This window comes from Physella acuta, unplaced genomic scaffold (genome assembly GCF_028476545.2).
Source record: "Physella acuta isolate Inbredline_101_S28 unplaced genomic scaffold, ASM2847654v3 ptg001057l, whole genome shotgun sequence".
NCBI classification, from domain to species: domain Eukaryota; kingdom Metazoa; phylum Mollusca; class Gastropoda; family Physidae; genus Physella; species Physella acuta.
The window spans coordinates 327,090-349,829 of NW_026732574.1; the positions used below are offsets into that span (position 1 = coordinate 327,090).

Below are 22,740 nucleotides of genomic sequence, written 5' to 3' on the forward strand. Positions count from 1 at the left end.
GATTTGGCGCCCAGGGCTATCCCGTGAGCACTAAGCGCCTACCTTAGTTTTAAGGAGCACCCTACAATACGACATTCGATAATTAAACCGAGCTAGGGGCTACGCGATCCCCGTCGGTAGTGAAATCGGGTTCACGAGAGCGCCACTTACCGTCGGTGAGTGATTAACGGTGATATTACGGTGAGTGATTAACTTACACTCAAGGCTTTCACGCAGCACGCCATGGTGGTGGGCGCTAGTGCCCCTATAAATATGATCTAAACACAGGCATCTATATATATAATTCTCTTCTTCGAGCCGTTAGAAAACAAGCTGCAAACGCTCTCCCTACCTCCCCACCCCTACATGGTTTTAGTGAGCTGTGTTCACTCTAAATGTTTACAAGCAGAGCCAACGATTTTAAACGTAGGGGGGGAGGAGGGGGGGGGGAGGGAAGGAAGGGGGGGGGGTTATGGTCCTTAACGAGCTACTTATAGTGTTTTAAAGAAATATTTTCAGTGTCAGCGTTGGTACTGTCGAATTCACAAATTATGAATTATTGAAAATTAGAAACAACTAAATAGCGGCGTATGTTATGCCGCGGGCCGGCTCGTTCTTTATATTTAAATAACTCAGTTTTAGGAAGTAGGTCTACATTGAAATATCGAGTCACTAAATATTCTAATAGAATAGCGAGTGTTTACTGTTTATATTTATTATTATATCGTTCATTACTGAGTGTTGCAGACTAATACTTTTATGAGTTTTAAAAATAAAATTTAAAAAATTATTTTTATTTGTTCATCGAGCTGAAGAGCCGCATCTTGACATCAAAAGAGACGCATGCGGCTCGCGAGCCGCAGGTTGCCGACCCCTGGTTTCCAGCATTTTTTTTTTAGCGCAATTTCCATTCTGGAGAATTGCGTTTATTAACTCGTCATTTCTGGGAATGGATGGATGGATGGATGAATGTGTGTCCGGGCTTTAAGTCGTATCTCCTCCTCAACGAAGCAATATCGATGAATAGTTCCAAAAGCAATTATGTTAAGCAAGTTACGAGAATGAGCATAGGCCATAAAAAATCCGGGTTTCTTTCATGTATTTCCCGGAAAAGCCAAAAAACCTCGAAAAAATTCAGTTTTTGGCCCATATCTCGGCAACCAGACCACTTAGCGACTTGAAACATGTACCAATCGATTCCTGTCATAATTTAGAACAATATTGCCGAAGAAAGTTTTCAAAAATATTCTCTCGTTCGGTCACAAATTTTAAAATTACATAAACACCTACAAACCGATTGTTCTTCTAGCTTGAACGCACCCCAACATTATACGTCAGAGCTATTTTTAGATAACATAAGGAAATTGCGCACAAATGTCACTAGACTTTTTTAATTAACTTGTTTGAAAGGTGTCCCTTTATGTTCGGGATCCAAAATTTGTGGTTTTTAGTGTTAGGATGATTCTACAACTATTGCTTATAATCGAATTCGAATATAATATATTATTATAAAGCTACCATATTTATACTTGAAAACAACACCTAAATTTAATTGATAAAATATACTGTTTTGACAAAGTTGCATTAATATAAAAGATTGGTCATAATAATTACGTAATAAAATTTAACACGTTTCATTGTGTTTTTTAAGTATGTCATAATTACACTTGGTTAATTTAGCTATTCTTGTGAAAGCTATTTCCCTTGCATAAAATTATGGCATCTGGATTTCCGAATGGGAGATAATTCGTTGCTTAACTCTACATTCATTTCAAATTCCTCGACCGCTTACTTATAAATACAACTCTAAGTTATTATTTGCTATTGTAAAAAATATAGAGCAGAAGTTATAAACAAAATAGTTTGATAGGTTCTATTTTTGGCTTTATCAAGTTGAAAAACAAATACATCAGTAGCTGTTGTGGATTACTTAATATTAGTAGACATACAGTATAATGCGTCTAAAATCATCTTAGTCGCAAATTAATAATCTAATTAATTTAGTGTCTTTGTCATATTTTCATCCTCATCTAGATCTAGGATTCATATATAACAATTATAGACTGGTATCTATAACATTTAAAGTAAATTTTTCCTTTCAAACCTGACGGTCTATGGGGCAAATGAAGAAGAGTTCACTTGTTTCTGTGACCTCGGCATATGAAGAGATAGTGTGGTCAGCACTATGCCCAGCCGCCTTTACTTTCCCTAACGTGAGTTAGGTACCCATCAGAGTTGGGTGGACTCAGGGACGGTCTACTGACTTGAACCCGGATTCGAACTCGAGACTTACGGGTTAGCAGTCCAGCTCTCTACCGCTAGACCACTTTAACATTTATTAACTTTTAACGAAATAGTCGTTACCTTATCGCACAATATCGACATTTTACATTTATATCTAAAGACAGTCAAGCCTAAAACAGGTAAGTTCCGTTCTGCACAGTAGCGTAGCGAGGGGGGGGGGCGGGGGGGACATATGTCCCCGGGCGCCGACCTTAGGGGGGGCGCCAAATTGAAAGTTTGAGGGGGGGGGGTGCAAATGAAAAGTTCGAGGGGGGGGGTGCAAATCGAAAGTTTGAGGGGGGGGGGGGGGTGCAAATCGAAAATTTGCTCCCAAGGGGGCGCCAAATTGAAAGTATGTCCCCGGGCGCCGGGAAGGGTCGCTACGCCTCTGGTTCTGCAACTCACCTTGGGAGGTCTGCAGAGAGTCCGACACCAAAAAACTGTGTGGGGGGGGGGGTTCAATATTTTTTTAGACTTTTTTCTCCCGGGGTGAGGGGGCAGGGGCTATGTCGTAAAGTAGACTCGCGGACAACAATTTCAATAGAATGTTATTACTTTTCCACACTGGAATTGAAGGAATTAGTACAAGCTTCTGCGACGCAGTAGGCAAGTAAAATTCGATTTTGATGTCTACTTACAACGTGTATGCAATTGATAATAAATTAATATGTCACTTTTAATTAATTGTGTTATTATACATATGTTTTAGTAATTAAAGTGTGTCAAAGGGGGGCGTATTAATAAGTTTTGCATAGAGCTTTGAATAAGCTGGCGCCGGCACTGGTTGTTTAGTCAGTATCTTCCTCACAAGAATTTAAAATGTTACTTTATTATAAAAAATGTCATTGAAAGTCTACTTGTAAGTAATTTAAAAATCAATTTTTGGAGGGTTTGTGTCTATTACCTCATTTCTAAAACAATTACCCAAAATTTAATTTTTATTTTACCAGAAATGCGCTATAATTTAAATTACGTTATATTCAACAAACTTGATGTTATGTCTATAGTTTTTTTTTTCACATTAGATTGAATTTAACTTTACAACATAGCACTTACAGCTTTCTACAGTTTTATTCATAAAAAGCACAACAAAATTAATAGCCAAATTTAATAGCCAAGAATTAAACAAGAACCCGATGACAAAGAGTCTATACCTATCCACACCCACCCTGTGTATTAAACATAATGAACTAAAACACCCAACCTCACTTAAACTATTTTTTAAATCTATCAACATGAAATTTAACCAAAAAAAATCAGTTATACCAGTGGTTATTTTAGGTAAAAAAAAATCAATCGTAAAAAACAAAGGGATGACTGTTTTATTTAGATTGTATTCAAAACCAATGCAAATAAATTTGATAACTATTGAATATCTCCAGACTCATAAGTAAACGATTACGCTTTTGTTAACACCAGTGATAAAATTACAACCTGTGAATGTTTTTATTAACCTGTATTTGAAAAAAACATGTACGTACCTAGATATAAACTAGTAGAATACAGTCTAACACAAAGCGTTCATACCCACAACTGCTGAAATTTGCCTTTGAGTTCAATTTGTATTTTCCCACATGTGTAAAACAAAATGGTTCTAATTTATTCAACACTGGATCAAATATTTAAGAAACAGCTATTTGGTATTACATTGTATGTACATAGAGCTGTCTTGAGCAAATGCGGTGTATTAATTTCATCGAAGTTAAAATACACTTAGAAAAAAGTTCACATAAAATCAGCCTTAGTGATTTTGCTTTCAGATGTTTGCTAAATAATAGTAAGCGAATAATAGAGTTCAGATCAGGCATGTGTGATATTAATATCCTTTTGAATGATTTAAACCGTTTATAAAATTGTGCCTAAATCCACTTCAGTGGAGTAAAAGTTTCTTTAGTATAGTGACAGGAACAACATTTGAACTGTAGCAATCAACTCCACAGTATTTGATGTCTGTAAAGTGTGGTGGAACTTCACACAATGTTTTCTCCTCTGTAGATTCGCTCTCGGATTGATTTTCAAAAATGATCAGTTTACTTTGAAAAGTTAACCCGCCGTACAATCTCTTGGCAAAGTTCCAAAGTTTGGCAAGAAATTTAAATCCAATGTTCCCATTGTCAGATGAATAAAGTATGAGCCACAGACTTCCATTTGTCTGTAAAATGTAGTTGTGCTTGTCGTTTCTGAAGGTAATCAGCTGTTCTGCTGGTCCACCGAGACCGCGTAATCTGGTCCAAATTTTGGACAAAATATCAAATTTGTACACGGATGTTTTGTTTGTACCTTTGTTAGATTCAGAGCAAAATATTAGAAGAAAATGTTCGATAATCGACGCGTGCTTACAATCCACATTTTCTGGGAATTCCGTCATTTTTTCTAGATTTGGGTCAATAGATTTTGGAGTTATCTTATAAATAACTTTATCGTCTTTGTTTAAGATGTAAATAAAGTCTCCATGTGACACCAATAACAAATTGTGACTTGGCATGTCAGCTACTCTCTTCCAGCTGTTGTCAAAGAACACAAACATTCGACAGTCTGGGTTTTGTTCTTCAGTTCCTGTAGCATAAAGTTCACCGTCAAAAGTGACGAGTTGAATGTTCTCTTGTAAATATTCGCATTGTTTCATGTAAAACAGCTCTTCTTTGTCTGCGCTTATTACACTAAAACTCCCGTCAAGTTTAGTATAAACTCCAGTATGTATGTACTCACTACAAGACCTGTGTACAGAAGCTGATGACCACTGACCGTGTTTGAACTTCTGTACATGATAGGACATGGCATCGACGATTATTTCCCTTGACTCTTTATTTTCCGTCATCAAATCCATCTTTAGGACACGAGATAGGACATCAGGACTTACAAGATATGTCCTCACTTCCTTCAACAGCTCAGCTAGTTTATCTTTTCTAGGCGATGTCTCGGTGTTTACAATATCACGTGAGCTACCAGAACGCTCTTGATATTTTTTTCGTTTAGCATTTTCAGAATTTTCCACACTTTCTTTAAGACAAAAATCTTTCACAGTGTCTTTTATTTCGTTTTCATCCACGCTGAAAATAGCTTTTTCATTTTTCAGATCACCATTTTCGAACATGTTTATCTGTCTCTTAGTCGGAGGCTCATACTCTACCCATTTGATGACTGAATCCAGAACTAAATCTTCAACGCTCACAACGAGATCTTGGCTTTTTATCAAATCCTTGACTTCTTTGAAAGACATCAGTAAAAATGTTGGTGAAAGTCGAATTTTCTCGAAGTTTTTCAACATGAACAAATGAAACTGATCAAGACATCTTTTTGAGCTTAATTCTGAAGCTGTTTCATAAATTTTCTCCCAAGTTTCCATGGTGATAGCTTCAATAGCAAACTTTTCGCATAAATCGACTAAAAACATTACTTGCAGCTTATTCGCTGCCCTCCATATGTTGGTGTAGTTCTCTGATGTTAAATCTATCTGACCACTGTACAGCGCGCTGAGAATCTTCTGGAAAACCTCGCTAGAGACATCTTGCAGCACGACACTGTTCTCTGTGGCTTCTCTCAACCCGGAACTAAAAAGTGCCTGGAAAAATTCCGAGCAGGCCGCCAGAACAAGGCGGTGGCATCTGAAGCTTGTCTCACCCACCACAACAGTGAAGTCCAAGAACAGTTTGTCTTCCTGTAAGTTCCCCAGACACTGGACTATGCTGCTGCAGGTTTTCGAATTGCTCATGGTGACAAAGAGCCTTAAAAAAATGAAAAAAAAAATGAGAAACAAAATGAGATACAAAATGAGAAAAAAAAAGAGAAAAAAAAATTATCTCGCATATACCATGTAGCTGTAAGTCCCGGATTCTTTTGAACATAATGTCTCTGATTCAACTCAGCTCTGATGGGTACCTTTACTCACGTTGGGGATTGAAGTGAAGGTGGTTGAGCATAATGCTGAACAAACATATGCAGAAAAGGGGGAAACTCTACTTCACCTGCTCCACGTACTGAAAGGGTACTGTACACAATATCCTAAAAACATTCGACTTCTCAAAATAGATATCAGGATGTATAGATTTGATTTATAGACATAAAACTCCATTTGTTCTTTTTCTTCTTAATTGAAATGTTAGAAGGGATCCCCTCCAACACAATTAAGTATACTTGTTAACTGGTTATGCGCCATTGGCAGTTGACTCCGATTTCAGCCTGCTTTTCTTTCTCGATTTGCTTCCATAGCCTTTGTCCATCCAAGAATACAATACAAGGCAGCAGTTGTTTGATTTTGGAGTTTTCTTTCCCCATCTCCCCGGGACAGAGGCGTAGCGAGGGGGGGGGGGGCGGGAGGAGGACATATGTCCCCTGGCGCCGACCTTAGGATCGCTACGCCTCTGCCCCGGGAAAACCCCATTTGAATGAAAACGAAATTCCAAAGTTGTTCAATATTGTCTATGACTTATCTTAGAACTTCTCAATTTAACAAAAGGAAACGTGTGTTAAATTTGATAAAAGGATAACATTTCAGACATAATTTTTTAACTCATTTTTAAACTCATTTTTCTGCCTGATTATTAGATGCATTTAAAGTGTGTACTATGTACACGCTACTAATTGACTAGTACAATAGATGGTCTTTGACAATATTACAAGTTGAATATGTTTATAAATAGACCTACCTTCCTTTATCTTTAGAATGATTTTTTTTATTTCATTAGAATTATAGATCTAGTAAGATAGGAGGTAGGAAAGATGTGTATATTATGCAAACTTGAATTAAATGTGTTTATTTGGTGCGATGCTAAAACACATTCTTCTAATTACAGTGCGCAAAATTAAATTAATTTTAAACTTTGTAAATGAGAAAAAAAAATGTGGAATTATTTTTAAAGATACGAATAGGTTATTACGGTACGTATGGAAGGTACTGCAGCCCTATAGTGACGAAATAAGGGATAGAGAAAAAAAAACCCGTTTTAAGATCATGATGAATTAATTTATATTGAAAAGTAAATACACAAACACTCATACATAGCCATCGTTACTATTCTTTATTCTATAAACTCCATCTATAACAATAAAAATAACATTGAGGGTATGATGTATAATAGTCAGTGGCGTATGCAGGGGGGGGGGGGGGGTTAGGGGGGTCATAACCCCCCTCCCATAGACCTCTCGGTATATATATAAAGTATGGGGGGGGGGGGTGCAAATCGAAAGTTTGAGGGGGGGGATACACATCGAAAGTTTGTCCCCGGGTAAAAATTGGAACCCCCCCCCCCCCTTGAGACGATCCTGGCTACGCCACTGACAATAGTGTGATATATAGAATGTGGATGAAACATGATTGGAAATAGGAGTATAGTAGAAAATCAACATATTTTAAAACCTGCTACTTGACAAAATAAATAGCAAGTAATTAAACTGTGTTCAATTTATAGAGGAAATAAATAAATACTACTATTTTTAATCTAGTAATGTGTTTACGAATAATAAAACTTAATAAGCCTTCAACAACAAAAAAACAATTGGTCAAAAAGATGTCTTTCATCAATCAATGTAATGATTTTATTATTGAAACCACCTTCACAATCTATTCCCTACTTGTTACAGAGCTTCTGTTCATTTTCCTTAGCTTAAAAGTCACAACATAGACAAAACTTTTTAGTTATACAAATCATGATGTAGTATTCATCATAATTAACAAATACGCCTTGTGATGAAAGGTGAATTATCTTAATTTAACAATCGAGATATTGTCATGTTTTAGTAGCAAAACTTTTTTGAAGTGATATTTAAACCATTCTTACTCCAGCACACATCTCATAACACAAACTTCAACGCTAGAACCATATGCATACATATATACATATATATATATATATATATATATATATATATATATATATATATATATATATATATATATATATATATATATATATATATATATATATTTATTTATTTATTTATTTATTTATATATAATGTAGCTATAAATAAACTACACATCCCATTAGTAAACGAATTATAAACTGGTTATTTTTATCATTTTTTAAAAACTAGTGAGTGCTTTATAAAATCTTTAAATAATGTGTTGTGTTGACCAGCATACGATCTTGTTTTCGAAAAATTCCGGGAACAGATTTACTTGTTGTGATCTAGATGACCTTGACCCCTGCCATGTGATCTAGATGACCTTGACCCCTGCCACGTACACACTGACAATATTTCGATCGTCACCTGATAATAGATCAAACAATTCGAATTAACTTGGGGCTGAAACAAAGAAAAGACTGCACAAACATTAAATAGAAGGTTGATAAAAACATTTGAATTGCACCCACATGTATGATACAAACAGTGGCGTAGCCAGGATAGTCTCAAGGGGGGGGGGGGGGGGTCCAATTTTTACCCGGGGACAAACTTTTGATTTGCACCCCCCCCCCCCTCAAACTTTCGATTTGCACCCCCCCCCCCTCAAACTTTCGATTTGCACACCCCCCCTCAAACTTTCGATTTGCACCCCCCCCCATCAAACTTTCGATTTGCAACCCCCCCCCCCCTCAAACTTTCGATTTGCACCCCCCCTCATACTTTATATATATATATATATATATATATATATATATATATATATATATATATATATATATATATATATATATATATATATATATATATATATATATATACCGAGAGGTCTATGGGGGGGGTGGGGCGGGTTATGACCCCCCCCCCCTAACCCCCCTGCCTACGCCACTGGATACAAAGTTCCACGATTTTGTACATTAGCCTTTTGACTTTTATTGTTTTACTCTCCCTGGCCATTCCGGTAGACTTCAAGGAGAGGTTGAGGGCAGTTTTAAAAAATATATGAATTGATAAAATAATTCTAAACGACTTTTCAACGACTTATATTCGATACAAAAATATAAAAATGCGTGTAATCGATGGTTTCCCCAACGGCTTTAATTTTTACAAATGTAACTATAATTTTATCGCTTGCCATATTTTTTTAAAGCTTTTTTTTTAATTTACTATGATTACATACTTTTCCTACCTATTACCTTTTACATTTAACAAGCTTTATCATCATCATAAAAGTCAACACTCACCTATAAAAATAAATTTCTGTATAATGTCTTCTAGGGAGTCGGTGTTAAAAATGTCGAATGGGGAATTATGAACTTCAGGGTCGATAACTAGAGCATCAAATTCTTTCCCGACTTCAAAGTTCCCTAGCTTGTCATCAAGGCCCATAACTGGAGTAAAATCATAAATCTATTATGTTCGTTTCAACGGTAATAACTCAATAAGAAATAACAATAAAATTAGTCGATTCATAAACGGATGCTGCAGAATTTTTTCTTATATTTGTTATCATTTATGTTTTGAAAAGTTCTGTTATTAACTATTGTAAATATTTGATTTTCAAGACCAATGGTCGTAGCTTTAAAAAAAAAAATTGTATTGACTTGAAAATGATTTAGTAACGTTAACATAAATGCCATCATAATTTGTTTCCCTACATAGAAAATGCTTCACTGTCCCATTGACCCTCTCTGAAAAATTTCCTTTCCTCTCCCCACCCGGACTCCTGACACTTTCATTTGACCTTCACCCCTTTTACTGTCATCCTTTTTAATTTTTTTTTGTTATAATCATATACATGACATCATGTAAATATTCATTATGTACATTTGCTAAAAAAAAAATAAAAAATTAGACGTTTTGTATTATATATAAGAAATCCATCTTAGATAAATGAAAGAACATGTCAGAGAGGAGTATTACTGTATCAGTCCTCACAAGCCGATGATGAAAACTTTAATAACTTCCTCCATTCAACAAAACAATAACTAACAAGATTATAACAACAAAACCTTCACTGCTGCCTAGTGTAGCCATGCGGAACAAATCCTTGTACGTGACGTCATTTGCCTCTCCCCCTGGGTCGTGGGCAGGACCAGTCAGGTTGGCGGCGCCCGTCCCCCGTCTTATGGCGTCTAACATGGAGGTACTGTGACCACCGGCAAAATCTTGGGGGACATTAGTATAGGAATGTTAGGACATTTAGAGGACATTAGTGGAGAAATGTTAGAACATTTAGAGGACATTAGTAGAGGAATGTTAGGACATTAGTAGAGGACATTAATGGAGGAATGTTAGGACATTTAGAGGACATTAGTAGAGGAATGTTAGGACATTTTAGAGGACATTAGTAGAGGAATGTTAGGACATTAGTAGAGGAAATTAATGGAGGAATGTTAGGACATTTAGAGGACATTAGTAGAGGAATGTTAGGACATTTTAGAGGACATTAGTAGAGGAATGTTAGGACATTTAGAGGACATTTGTAGAGGAATGTTAGGACATTTAGAGGACATTAGTAGAGGAATGTTAGGACATTTAGAGGACATTAGTAGAGGAATGTTAGGACATTATAGAGGACATTAGTAGAGGAATGTTAGGACATTTAGAGGACATTAATAGAGGAATGTTAGGACATTTTAGAGGACATTAGTAGAGGAATGTTAGGACATTTGGAGGATAGTATTAGAGAACTATTAGGGCATTTTAGAGGACATTATTAGAGTAATGTCAGGACATTTTAAAGGACATTAATTAAGGAATGTCAGGACATTTTAGAGGATATTAAAAAAGAAACACCAGGACATTTTAGGGACAGTAAGGACATTAATAGAATAAATATCAGGAAATTGTATAAAGAGTAGGGAAATTTATAATAGGACTTTGGACAATTTTGGGGAGAAAACAAGTACACCCTCACACATCTTGTTCAACTGATCTATATCTGCCCAGCTACCGATCTACAAATCAATCCAGTTATTTAAGTCATAACCCTGGATCAAACTGTAGAACGGACAACTTTTACCTGAAGGTTACACTTACCTGTGGAGAGTCCAATCTTGATGCCTCTTTCTGTTACTCTTCTTATGTTGAGCTGACCACTACTTAAACTGACAACATTTAACAAGATCATTGTTAGTTATATCGTTTATAACGAGATAATTGATGTTAATTCGCTAATTTGTACCCTTTCACAACGATTTAAAAAAGTTACCATTATTGCTAACAAAAATATTTTATTAGTTCTACTTCCAACCTTGTACTGCTTAACTATTTTTTTTTAAATCATCAAACTTTTCAGCTATGCCTCTCCCAACCTACATCTAGATTGAGTTATTGTGCAAGTTGCAAGCTTAATATAAATAAGTGTTAATTAAAAGAACTCTTTCTTTGCATTTTTGAAATGTCAAAAATATATATTTTACAATAAACTAGACTCTAGAGAAACAAAATAAGTGTACACCAAGTACATGAGACAGAGTTGTGACAATAGCGGGTACCTGGTGTTAGAGTTGTGACAGTGGCGGGTACCTGGTGTTAGAGTTGTGACAGTGGTGGGTACCTGGTGTTAGAGTTGTGACAGTGGCGGGTACCTGGTGTTAGAGTGGCGGGTACCTGGTGTTAGAGTTGTGACAGTGGCGGGTACCTGGTGTTAGAGTGGCGGGTACCTGGTGTTAGAGTTGAGACAGTGGCGGGTACCTAGTGTTAGAGTGGCGGATACCTGGTGTTAGAGTTGAGACAGTGGCGGGTACCTGGTGTTAGAGTGGCGGATACCTGGTGTTAGAGTTGAGACAGTGGCGGGTACCTGGTGTTAGAGTTGTGACAGTGGCGGGTACCTGGTGTAAGAGTGGCGGGTACCTGGTGTTAGAGTTGGGACAGTGGCGGGTACCTGGTGTTAGAGTTGAGACAGTGGCGGGTACCTGGTGTTAGAGTTGGGACAGTGGTGGGTGCCTGGTGTTAGAGTGGCGGGTACCTGATGTTAGAGTGGCGGGTACCTGGTGTTAGAGTTGGGACAGTGGTGGGTGCCTGGTGTTAGAGTTGTGACAGTGGCGGGTACCTGGTGTTAGAGTTGTGACAGTGGCGAGTACCTGGTGTTAGAGTGGCGGGTACCTGGTGTTAGAGTGGCGGGTACCTGGTGTTAGAGTTGGGACAGTGGCGGGTACCTGGTGTTAGAGTTGAGACAGTGGCGGGTACCTGGTGTTAGAGTTGGGACAGTGGCGGGTACCTGGTGTTAGAGTTGAGACAGTGGCGGGTACCTGGTATTAGAGTTGGGACAGTGGCGGGTACCTAGTGTTAGAGTTGGGACAGTGGCGGGTACCTGGTGTTAGAGTTGGGACAGTGGCGGGTACCTGGTGTTAGAGTTGGGACAGTGGCGGGTACCTGGTGTTACAGTGTCGGGTACCTGGTGTAAGAGTGGCGGGTACCTGGTGTTAGAGTGGCGGATACCTGGTGTTAGAGTTGAGACAGTGGCGGGTACCTGGTGTTAGAGTGGCGGATACCTGGTGTTAGAGTTGAGACAGTGGCGGGTACCTAGTGTTAGAGTTGTTACAGTCGCGGGTACCTGGTGTTAGAGTTGAGACAGTGGCGGGTACCTGGTGTTAAAGTTGGGACAGTGGCGGGTCCCTGGTGTAAGAGTGGCGGGTACCTGGTGTTAGAGTGGCGGGTACCTGGTGTTAGAGTTGGGACAGTGGTGGGTGCCTGGTGTTAGAGTGGCGGGTACCTGGTGTTAGAGTGGCGGGTACCTGGTGTTAGAGTTGGGACAGTGGTGGGTGCCTGGTGTTAGAGTTGTGACAGTGGCGGGTACCTAGTGTTAGAGTTGGGACAGTGGCGGGTACCTGGTGTTAGAGTTGTGACAGTGGCGGGTACCTGGTGTTAGATTTGTGACAGTGGCGGGTACCTGGTGTTAGAGTTGTGACAGTGGCGGGTACCTGGTGTTAGAGTTGTGACAGTGGCGGGTACCTGGTGTTAGAGTGGCGGGTACCTGGTGTTAGAGTTGAGACAGTGGCGGGTACCTGGTGTTAGAGTTGGGACAGTTGCGGGTACCTAGTGTTAGAGTGGCGGATACCTGGTGTTAGAGTTGAGACAGTGGCGGGTACCTGGTGTTAGAGTGGCGGGTACCTGGTGTTAGAGTTGAGACAATGGCGGGTACCTGGTGTTAGAGTTGGGACAGTGGCGGGTACCTAGTGTTAGAGTGGCGGGTACCTGGTGTTAGAGTTGTGACAGTGGCGGGTACCTGGTGTTAGAGTTGTGACAGTGGCGGGTACCTGGTGTTAGAGTTGAGACAGTGGCGGGTACCTAGTGTTAGAGTTGGGACAGTGGCGGGTACCTGGTGTTAGAGTGGCGGGTCCCTGGTGTAAGAGTGGCGGGTACCTGGTGTTAGAGTGGCGGGTACCTGGTGTTAGAGTTGGGACAGTGGCGGGTACCTGGTGTTAGAGTGGCGGGTACCTGATGTTAGAGTTGGGACAGTGGCTGGTACCTGGTGTTAGAGTTGGGACAGTGGCTGGTACCTGGTGTTAGAGTTGAGACAGTGGCGGGTACCTGGTGTTAGAGTTGTGATAGTGGCGGGTACCTGGTGTTAGAGTTAGGACAGTGGCGGGTACCTGGTGTTAGAGTTAGGACAGTGGCGGGTACCTGGTGTTAGAGTTGGGACAGTGGCGGGTACCTGGTGTTAGAGTTGGGAGAGTGGCGGTTACCTGGTGTTAGAGTTGGGACAGTGGCGGGTACCTGGTGTTAGAGTTGGGATAGTGGCGGGTACCTGGTGTTAGAGTTGGGACAGTGGCTGGTACCTGGTGTTAGAGTTGAGACAGTGGCGGGTACCTGGTGTTAGAGTTGTGATAGTGGCGGTTACCTGGTGTTAGAGTTAGGACAGTGGCGGGTACCTGGTGTTAGAGTTAGGACAGTGGCGGGTACCTGGTGTTACAGTGGCGGGTACCTGGTGTTAGAGTGGCGGGTACCTGGTGTTAGAGTGGCGGGTACCTGGTGTTAGAGTGGCGGGTACCTGGTGTTAGAGTGGCGGGTACCTGGTGTTAGAGTGGCGGGTACCTGGTGTTAGAGTGGTGGGTACCTGGTGTTAGAGTGGTGGGTACCTGGTGTTAGAGTGGCGGGTACCTGGTGTTAGAGTGGCGGGTACCTGGTGTTAGAGTGGCGGGTACCTGGTGTTAGAGTGGCGGGTACCTGGTGTTACAGTGGCGGGTACCTGGTGTTAGAGTGGCGGGTACCTGGTGTTAGAGTTGTGACAGTAGTGGGTACCTGGTGTTAGAGTTGGGACAGTGGCGGGTACCTGGTGTTAGAGTTGTGACAGTGGTGGGTACCTGGTGTTAGAGTTGGGACAGTGGTGGGTACCTGGTGTTAGAGTTGTGACAGTGGTGGGTACCTGGTGTTAGAGTTGTGACAGTGGTGGGTACCTGGTGTTAGAGTTGGGACAGTGGTGGGTACCTGGTGTTAGAGTTGGGACAGTGGCGGGTACCTTGTGTTAGAGTTGGGACAGTGGCGGGTACCTGGTGTTAGAGTTGTGACAGTGGCGGGTACCTGGTGTTACAGTGGCGGGTACCTGGTGTTAGAGTTGGGACAGAGGCGGGTACCTGGTGTTACAGTGGCGGGTACCTGGTGTTAGAGTGGCGGGTACCTGGTGTTAGAGTGGCGGGTACCTGGTGTTAGAGTGGCGGGTACCTGGTGTTAGAGTGGCGGGTACCTGGTGTTAGAGTGGTGGGTACCTGGTGTTAGAGTGGTGGGTACCTGGTGTTAGAGTGGCGGGTACCTGGTGTTACAGTGGCGGGTACCTGGTGTTAGAGTGGCGGGTACCTGGTGTTAGAGTTGTGACAGTAGTGGGTACCTGGTGTTAGAGTTGGGACAGTGGCGGGTACCTGGTGTTAGAGTGGTGGGTACCTGATGTTAGAGTGGCGGGAACCTAGTGTTACAGTGGCGGGTACCTGGTGTTAGAGTGGCGGGTACCTGGTGTTAGAGTTGTTACAGTTGCGGGTACCTGGTGTTAGAGTTGGGACAGTGGCAGATCCCAGAACCTGTCTGCTTGATGAGATCCAGTTCAGCGTCAGTCAGATGAATTCCATGTGCCAACAGAGTCTGAAATTATCAGGTCTGTATACAGAACATTCATGAAAGTGTCTAGTTTTGCTTATATCTAGTGTACTCTAAGGATCAATTTCTACAGAACATTTTATAGACTTATTTTAAATACGTGTCAAATTTATCTAATGTTTAATACAGGTCTATTATTTTATACTATTAACTAAAATCTCAAAAACAAATACGTTGACTATTAGTGTTAATCCTTAACTAATAAGCAACGTTCATGGTAATATTTTTTATGTGATTGAGAAAATAAGTCTTAAACCCAGCCAGTGAATACTGTAACAACATTCTAAAGCCATAACGCTCTAATATTGAGACTGTTAGAAATCTATAACTGTACGTTGAGCACTTAGTGCCGGCACATCTAACCACAGCTTCAAGAACAGCGAGTGACCACGCTGAACCCTACATCAAAGTATTCTGACGACCTGTGTCTAGAAAAGAAAATGTAAACACCTTGCGTCCTAGAAGTCCTGCGGCCTGGTACACCTGGGTGTAGGACTGGCAGTGGGGGAAAAGTTTCTTAACGAATCTTACTTCATCCAGGTTCTCGCTCACGTGAGTCTGGAAGAGATTTCAAAGTTTGGAATTATCAGGTTCAAGGTCTTGAATTTATCAGGTTTAAGGTCTGGAATTTGATCTAAAATGATTGGCACCCGATTCTGGAACTATTTAGAATCTTAAGAGTAAATTTAATTAGACGTAGTCTAAAAAAATATTGTATTAAAAAAATTAGAAATAATTATCTTAAAAAATTGAATTAAAAATCTGGAATTACTGTCATGTGTGTAAAAAGTCTCTAGCATTAAGTTTAAAATACTTAAAAGATCAAAAGTTCTAAAGCTAAAAAAAAACATTTTTACCTAAATTGATCTTAGACATTTGACTACAACTGAAATCCATGTTACCGTTCCATACCTGAATGATTGTGTTAAAAACTGTCACTCACCTGTATAGGTAGGTTGTATTGCCTGGCCAGGTGTGCTAGTGACGTCATCAGCTCCATGGAACACGACACGGCAAACCTCGGTGTAACACACGGTGTTATCAAAGGGTTCTGCAACAAAGTAGAGGGTATTTAACAAAGGGTTCTTTAACAAAGCTCAGGGTATTTAACAAAGGGTTCTTTAACATAGAACACGGCATTTACCTGAGTAGAGGACATTTATTGAATGAATCTTCAACATTTGGTTTCTAATTTTTACTACTCGTTTTAGAACCACGAGCTAAATTAGTATAATCAGTTACTATAGTAACGGTTTATTCAAAATGTTACTAGGAATTTCTTAATTTTTTACTTTTCAGTTTCAGGGCTTATGGTTTCTCAATTTGGTTTATATGGGGTGGTCTATGAAATTGTTACAAACGTTATATGGGGTGCGCTATGAAATTGTTACAAACGTTATATGGGGTGCGCTATGACATTGTTACACAGCGTTATATGGGGTGGTGTAGTAGGATAGATATTTGTGTTACACAATGTGTCCACTGAGCATAACCGAGTACAGGGCATAAAAGTACTGTTGTTAGTTGCTGAAACATCACGTGGACAACTTTCATTGTAGGGGTCTATGGGTTGAGTTTCTACCACCCTCCTACCCCCAACCCCTAACGGCCTACGCCATTGGAACTGTAAAAAAATTCAAGTTTCTAACACTTTGCTATAGATTGAACCTTACCTCAAGTGCTAACACATCTTGAATAAATCTGAAAAAATGAAAATATATCAAAACAAATTTACCTTTAAATTGTTTATGTTCGGGATTTTTTTTTCAAGCATATAACCTAACTATTATATTGATGACTTTGTATTTCGTCTTAACACAAAGCACAAAAGATATCTTATTTCTGCCTAGATTTGTAAAAAAAAAATTAGCATATCTTTGTTGAAACAAAGAAGTAAGCCTAGTAAAAATAAAGTAAAAAATAGAAAAAACAAATATTGTTTAAACAAAACAAAAAACTTTTCAACAACAAAAATTGTAATAAACTTTAAAATCGTAACAAACTTTGAAATTGTAACAAAAATTTTAATTGTAACAAATTTGGTATAAAAACAAAAAAAAGAATTTGACGCTATTGAACTCACTTCTCAGTGTCGTTTATTGATGCTTGACGCTCTTCAACATAACCCGCCCCGCCATTCTGATCCATGTTCACCTTCCCGATATAGGCTCTTTGGCCTGTACGGGCTAGAAATATTTTACACTCGTCAATAAACCATACATTTTTCTAACACAACACACTGACCTGTGTTTTTTTATATATATTTATGACGTTTCCTACCCCCCCCCCCCCCCCACCCGATGAAGCTCGAATAAAACTGCTGCAACATGTAGCAGAAAGTGTTAGAACCCCACCATATAACCAAACGTACTCGCAAAGTCAGACTTCCAAACCCTTCCACATTGCAATTTTTCTGTATTAAAAAGTGTTTTTTTTAAATGATCATTTTTAGGTAAAATTCATTTTAATAAAAAATGTAAAAAATAGCTTAAAATTCGCTTTTAAAATGATAGGTCTAATTACATTTAATGATTTTAAAAATAAAACTAAATATTTAAAAAAAAATTAAATATCGTAGCTTAATTTTTTTTTAAATAATTACTTTTTAAAATGCTAAACTGAGACGCCGCCACACTTTCCTAACCACCCCCTCCCCATCTTCACACATCACTTAAAACCACCCCACCCACCCCCGCTCACACCAGGATTATGACGTCATTAATAAACGACCCCCCCACCCCCTCAACACCTATCAGCACACTGCACCATCCACCTACCGACAGCATCAACCAGCAACATGGTAGACTCGCGGTCTATGGTGGCGTAGTAGCAGATGGTGGTGGTGCCATTCTTCAGGGTTCGAGCCTAGTCAGACAGATAGGTTTGGATTCGATTCTTTCCTATGATCATCTACGCACAAATAGAGTTAAGCGACAACGACATTACATACAAACAACACAAACTGAAGCACATAACACGTATATAACACGTATATCATAACTACTTAGCTACGGCTCCACGCACAAATCATATTACACACTCATCGCTTTATAGATTTTCATTTCATACACTGGTCACACAACACTACACTCGCCCATCACACACAAACCACACCACACACCAGCCACAACAACCACACCACACACCAGCCACAACAACCACACCACACACCAGCCACAACAACCACACCACACACCAGCCACAAAAACCACACCACACACTAGTCACACCAGAGACCCACCACATCACACACCAACCACACCACACACCAACCAACCCACACGCCACACACCAACCACACCACACACCAACCACACCACACACCAACCACACCTCACACCAACCACACCACACCACACACCAACCACACCACACACCAACCACACCAGAGACCCACCACATCACACACCAACCACACCACACACCAACCAACCCACACGCCACACACCAACCACACCACAAACCAACCACAACAAACCAAAAAACCACACACCAACCACACCACACACCAACCAACCCACACACCAACCAACACACCAACCAACCCACACACCACACACCAACCACACCACACACCAACCACACTACACACCAACCACACCACACACCAACCACACCGCACACCAACCACATACACACACGAACCACACCACACACTTACCACAACAAACCAAAAAAAACACACACCAACCACACCACACACCAACCAACCCACACACCACACACCAACCACACCACACACCAACCACACCACACACCAACCACACCTCACACCAACCACACCACACCACACACCAACCACACCAGAGACCCACCACATCACACACCAACCACACCACACACCAACCAACCCACACGCCACACACCAACCACACCACAAACCAACCACAACAAACCAAAAAACCACACACCAACCACACCACACACCACACACCAACCACACCACACACCAACCAACCCACACACCACACACCAACCACACCACACACCAACCACACCACACACCAACCACACCGCACACCAACCACATACACACACCAACCACACCACACACTTACCACAACAAACCAAAAAAAACACACACCAACCACATCACACACCAACCAACCCACACACCACACACCAACCACACCACACACTAACCACACCGCACACCAACCACATACACATACCAACCACACCGCACACCAATCACAACAAACCAAAAAAACCACACACCAACCATAATAACCATACACCAACCGTACCACACAACCACACCAACCACACCACCTACCACACAACGACTGTAGACCTGATTGGCAAACCCCTGGTCTCGACTAAAACGAGACTCCGTAGGGAAAGTGTATCTTTTTAGCCACGACATGAGGGGCTGGTCACTCCCCGTCCCCACAAAAGAATACTGGGCAGCGTGGGCGTGGCAATCCACAAACCCAGGCATGAGAAATCTGTAATGACATACTTAGACAAACAGGTAGGTGTTGGCTATAAAGTATGTTAATTATGACGGAGTAATGCAAAATTTTGTAATAGATCCATTCGCATTAACTTTGTTCAACAATGTTTTTATCGAAATTTTCTTTGAAGAAATTTTTAAAATAATCCATTAAAATAAATTTTAAGTATAGAACAATTTTGGGGGAATAGTTACAGGACATTTTATATATTTGCAGACAGATACACAGAGAGAACCACAGACATACCAGAGTTTCTTTCAGGCATCTCTTCATGGGAGCATTGCCGCCACCCCCACACCGAAGCACGTCTACCACCCCCACACCCACCCACAAACTTTTACCAGTGTCCGCCACCTCATCCCCCTCCCACCCCCACAAAAATCTTAAGTGACTCCCCCCCCCCCCCCGGAGAAAAAAAGTCTGAAAGGAACACCTTACTGCCACTTACTTGTTTCCGAGATCAACGACAGCATCACGTGGTATGCCAAACTTCTCTAAACATTCCGTCAGTTTATCTTTGGGCTCCACAAAAACAATCTGGAATGTTCGACTACTTTAATGTACGTCGTTTTCAGACACCTCATACAATTTTTCTTACAGGAAGAATACGGCCATATATGACGTCACGTGGCTAGCTCTTAGATAGTTGTTTAACGTTAATTTAGCTAATGAGCCCGTAAATGTGCTTAAAAAATGGACTAATACGTGATTTTTTTTCGTTTGTAGTTGTCCTTACTTTTTACAAGCTTTTATTTAACTCACTTCCTCGTCAGTCTGTCGTCAGTCGTCAGTCTAGATCGAAACGCAGGAGTGAAAATTCGGACAGTTCTACTTGACCGATACGATTCACAGTTGGCACGTGGGTCAAGACATGAAGACAATGCAATCTGAAACTAAATTTGACTTAATTGGATGCCTAATTAATTTTTTATGAATTAATTAAAATTTGGACCGAATTGGTAGGCATGTCTATCCAACCACACCACACGCGTCATCACGTTCAATAGCTGCGCCATCGGGTTTATAATAGCTGCGCCATCACGTTTAATAGACGCGCAATGGTTTTTAGTCATGTAACACTATTGTAAATAAAACATGTAAAGTACTGAAAAAAAATTTCATAAAAAACGTTTTAATAACAAGCTTTTATGTAATGATGCACTAAAAAGTAGAAAATAAATTATACACTACTATTTAAATTACTATAAAGAAAAGCGTGGGTCTCTTCTCAAATATTAGTAAAGGTATCCAATAGGTACTAAAGTACTAAAGTGACCCACGCTTTTCTTTATAGTAATTTAAATAGTAGTGTATAATTTATTTTCTACTTTTTAGTGCATTAGTAATAAAAGCTTGTTATTAAAACGTTTTTTAATGAATTTTTTTAACGTACTTACAGACAGGCTATTAAAACCTATGTGATATAAAAAAAACTACATGATATAAAAACCTACATGATATAAAAACCTACAGGTTGCTGTAACATCCATGTTGTAAAGACCTACAGCTTAAAGGGTTATAGAGAATTACAGGTCTAAGTGACCTACAGATGACCTACAAATGACCTATAGATGACCTACCTTGTCCTGCTTTACCCCCAGTACATGATCTTTTAATATCACCATGCTCTTCTCTCTAGTCGCATGCACCAAATTCCCATAAAACACTAGATAGGCCATTTTTGTGGGAGGTTTTTTTTACATCTATAATTTACAACACAAAAAGAATAAACTATGCTATCTCAAACCATAAACTTCAACTCAGAAACCAAGCAATAGCAATACTATTTTTCATGAACTATTTCTTACTTGCTAGGTAGGAGAAAAATTATATTATAGTATATAACAGTATAGTGATATACCACGAATAATCAATTACTCACAGAACTTGTGTACGCTCTATATGAGAACTAACCATAACACAGCCAAATGTGAAGCTACCTCGGTTGGTCCAGCTTTGGCTTTATGTCCTGACTTGGCGTTTCGTCACCAACTGATCTGGCAACAAGTGTGTTCTGACACTACTAAAAGGTTCTAAAATTTGTTTAAGTTACTACTCGTGTACAGTGGCGTAGCGAGGTCGGGTGTCACCCGGTGCGGCACTTAATGGTGTCACCCCCCCCCAGAGGCATAGAGACCCTTCCCAGGGACAAACTTTCAAACTTTCGATTTGCACCCCCCCCCCTCAAGTTTTCGATTTGCACCCCCCCCCCCCCCTCAAACTTTCGATTTGCACCCCCCCTCGAGTTTTTCTCTATATATTTTGCTATTTTTTGCCTTGGTGTCACCCCCCTAAATGGTGTCACCCAGTGCGGTCCGCACCCACCGCCCCCCCCCCCTCGCTACGCCCCTGCTCGTGTATGTATTCAAATGATCTCTAGCCTTAGGTAAATGGAATCGATGCTTCTGCTTCTAATTATTTGTTCATGTTTCTATTTTCTCCACCTAGATCTATACACGGTTTGTAATTTTTAAAATGCTTCTACGTCTAGTTAGAAACGCGTTTAGTAATGTTAGCAGGTGTATACTGGCTGTGTCCATGAGCCCCTTGAAATTTTAAAATGGGACCCACAACCCCAGATTAAAATTATAAAAGGTACCCCCAACCCCAGATTTAAATTATAAAAGGTACCCCCAACCCCAGATTTAAATTTAAAAGGTACCCCCAACCCCAGATTTAAATTATAAAAGGTACCCCCAACCCCAGATTTAAATTATAAAAGGTACCCCCAACCCCAGATTTAAATTTAAAAGGTACCCCCAACCCCAGATTTAAATTATAAAAGGTACCCCCAACCCCAGATTAAAAATTTTATTTCGAATTTTTCCCCATGATCATCCTCAGCTGAATGGGAATCCACGCGACATTTTTTAAAACATCCAACCCAAAACAGGCCTAATACAGCACTGTTCCGAGGGGCCCAAAGGGATTTTTTTTACCTAGGGGCCCACCGTGAGATTTCCTGGTACACCGTGGGTCAGTCCACACCAGAATTTTAGAACCGCTGCATGAAGTGGCATAACACCAGTTAAAAGATTACATAAGTCATTTAAAATATCTTGGCGCCTGCTAGTGGTTTTCCCAGT

The 22,740-nt window shown here is 40.3% G+C and overlaps 2 protein-coding genes across 2 annotated transcripts; both read right to left on the minus strand.

Annotated features, from left to right (window-relative positions):
* Nucleotides 1-3,591: 3,591 nt before the first annotated feature.
* LOC131955139 (kelch-like protein 41b) lies at nt 3,592-5,982 on the minus strand. The gene has a single exon (XM_059319125.1). The coding sequence runs from the start codon at nt 5,972-5,974 to the stop codon at nt 4,133-4,135; it is 1,842 nt and encodes a 613-aa protein (XP_059175108.1). The 5' UTR covers nt 5,975-5,982; the 3' UTR covers nt 3,592-4,132.
* A 2,264-nt stretch (nt 5,983-8,246) lies between these two features.
* Nucleotides 8,247-19,647, minus strand: LOC131955154 (guanine deaminase-like). Its single transcript, XM_059319143.1, has 11 exons — nt 19,474-19,647; nt 17,975-18,062; nt 17,281-17,383; nt 16,871-16,898; nt 16,141-16,248; nt 15,648-15,755; nt 15,085-15,182; nt 11,145-11,212; nt 10,115-10,270; nt 9,347-9,493; nt 8,247-8,471 (listed from the first exon to the last, which is right to left on the minus strand). Exons 1-11 carry the CDS (start codon nt 19,636-19,638, stop codon nt 8,419-8,421), a joined length of 1,122 nt encoding a protein of 373 aa, XP_059175126.1. The 5' UTR covers nt 19,639-19,647; the 3' UTR covers nt 8,247-8,418.
* Nucleotides 19,648-22,740: the final 3,093 nt, after the last annotated feature.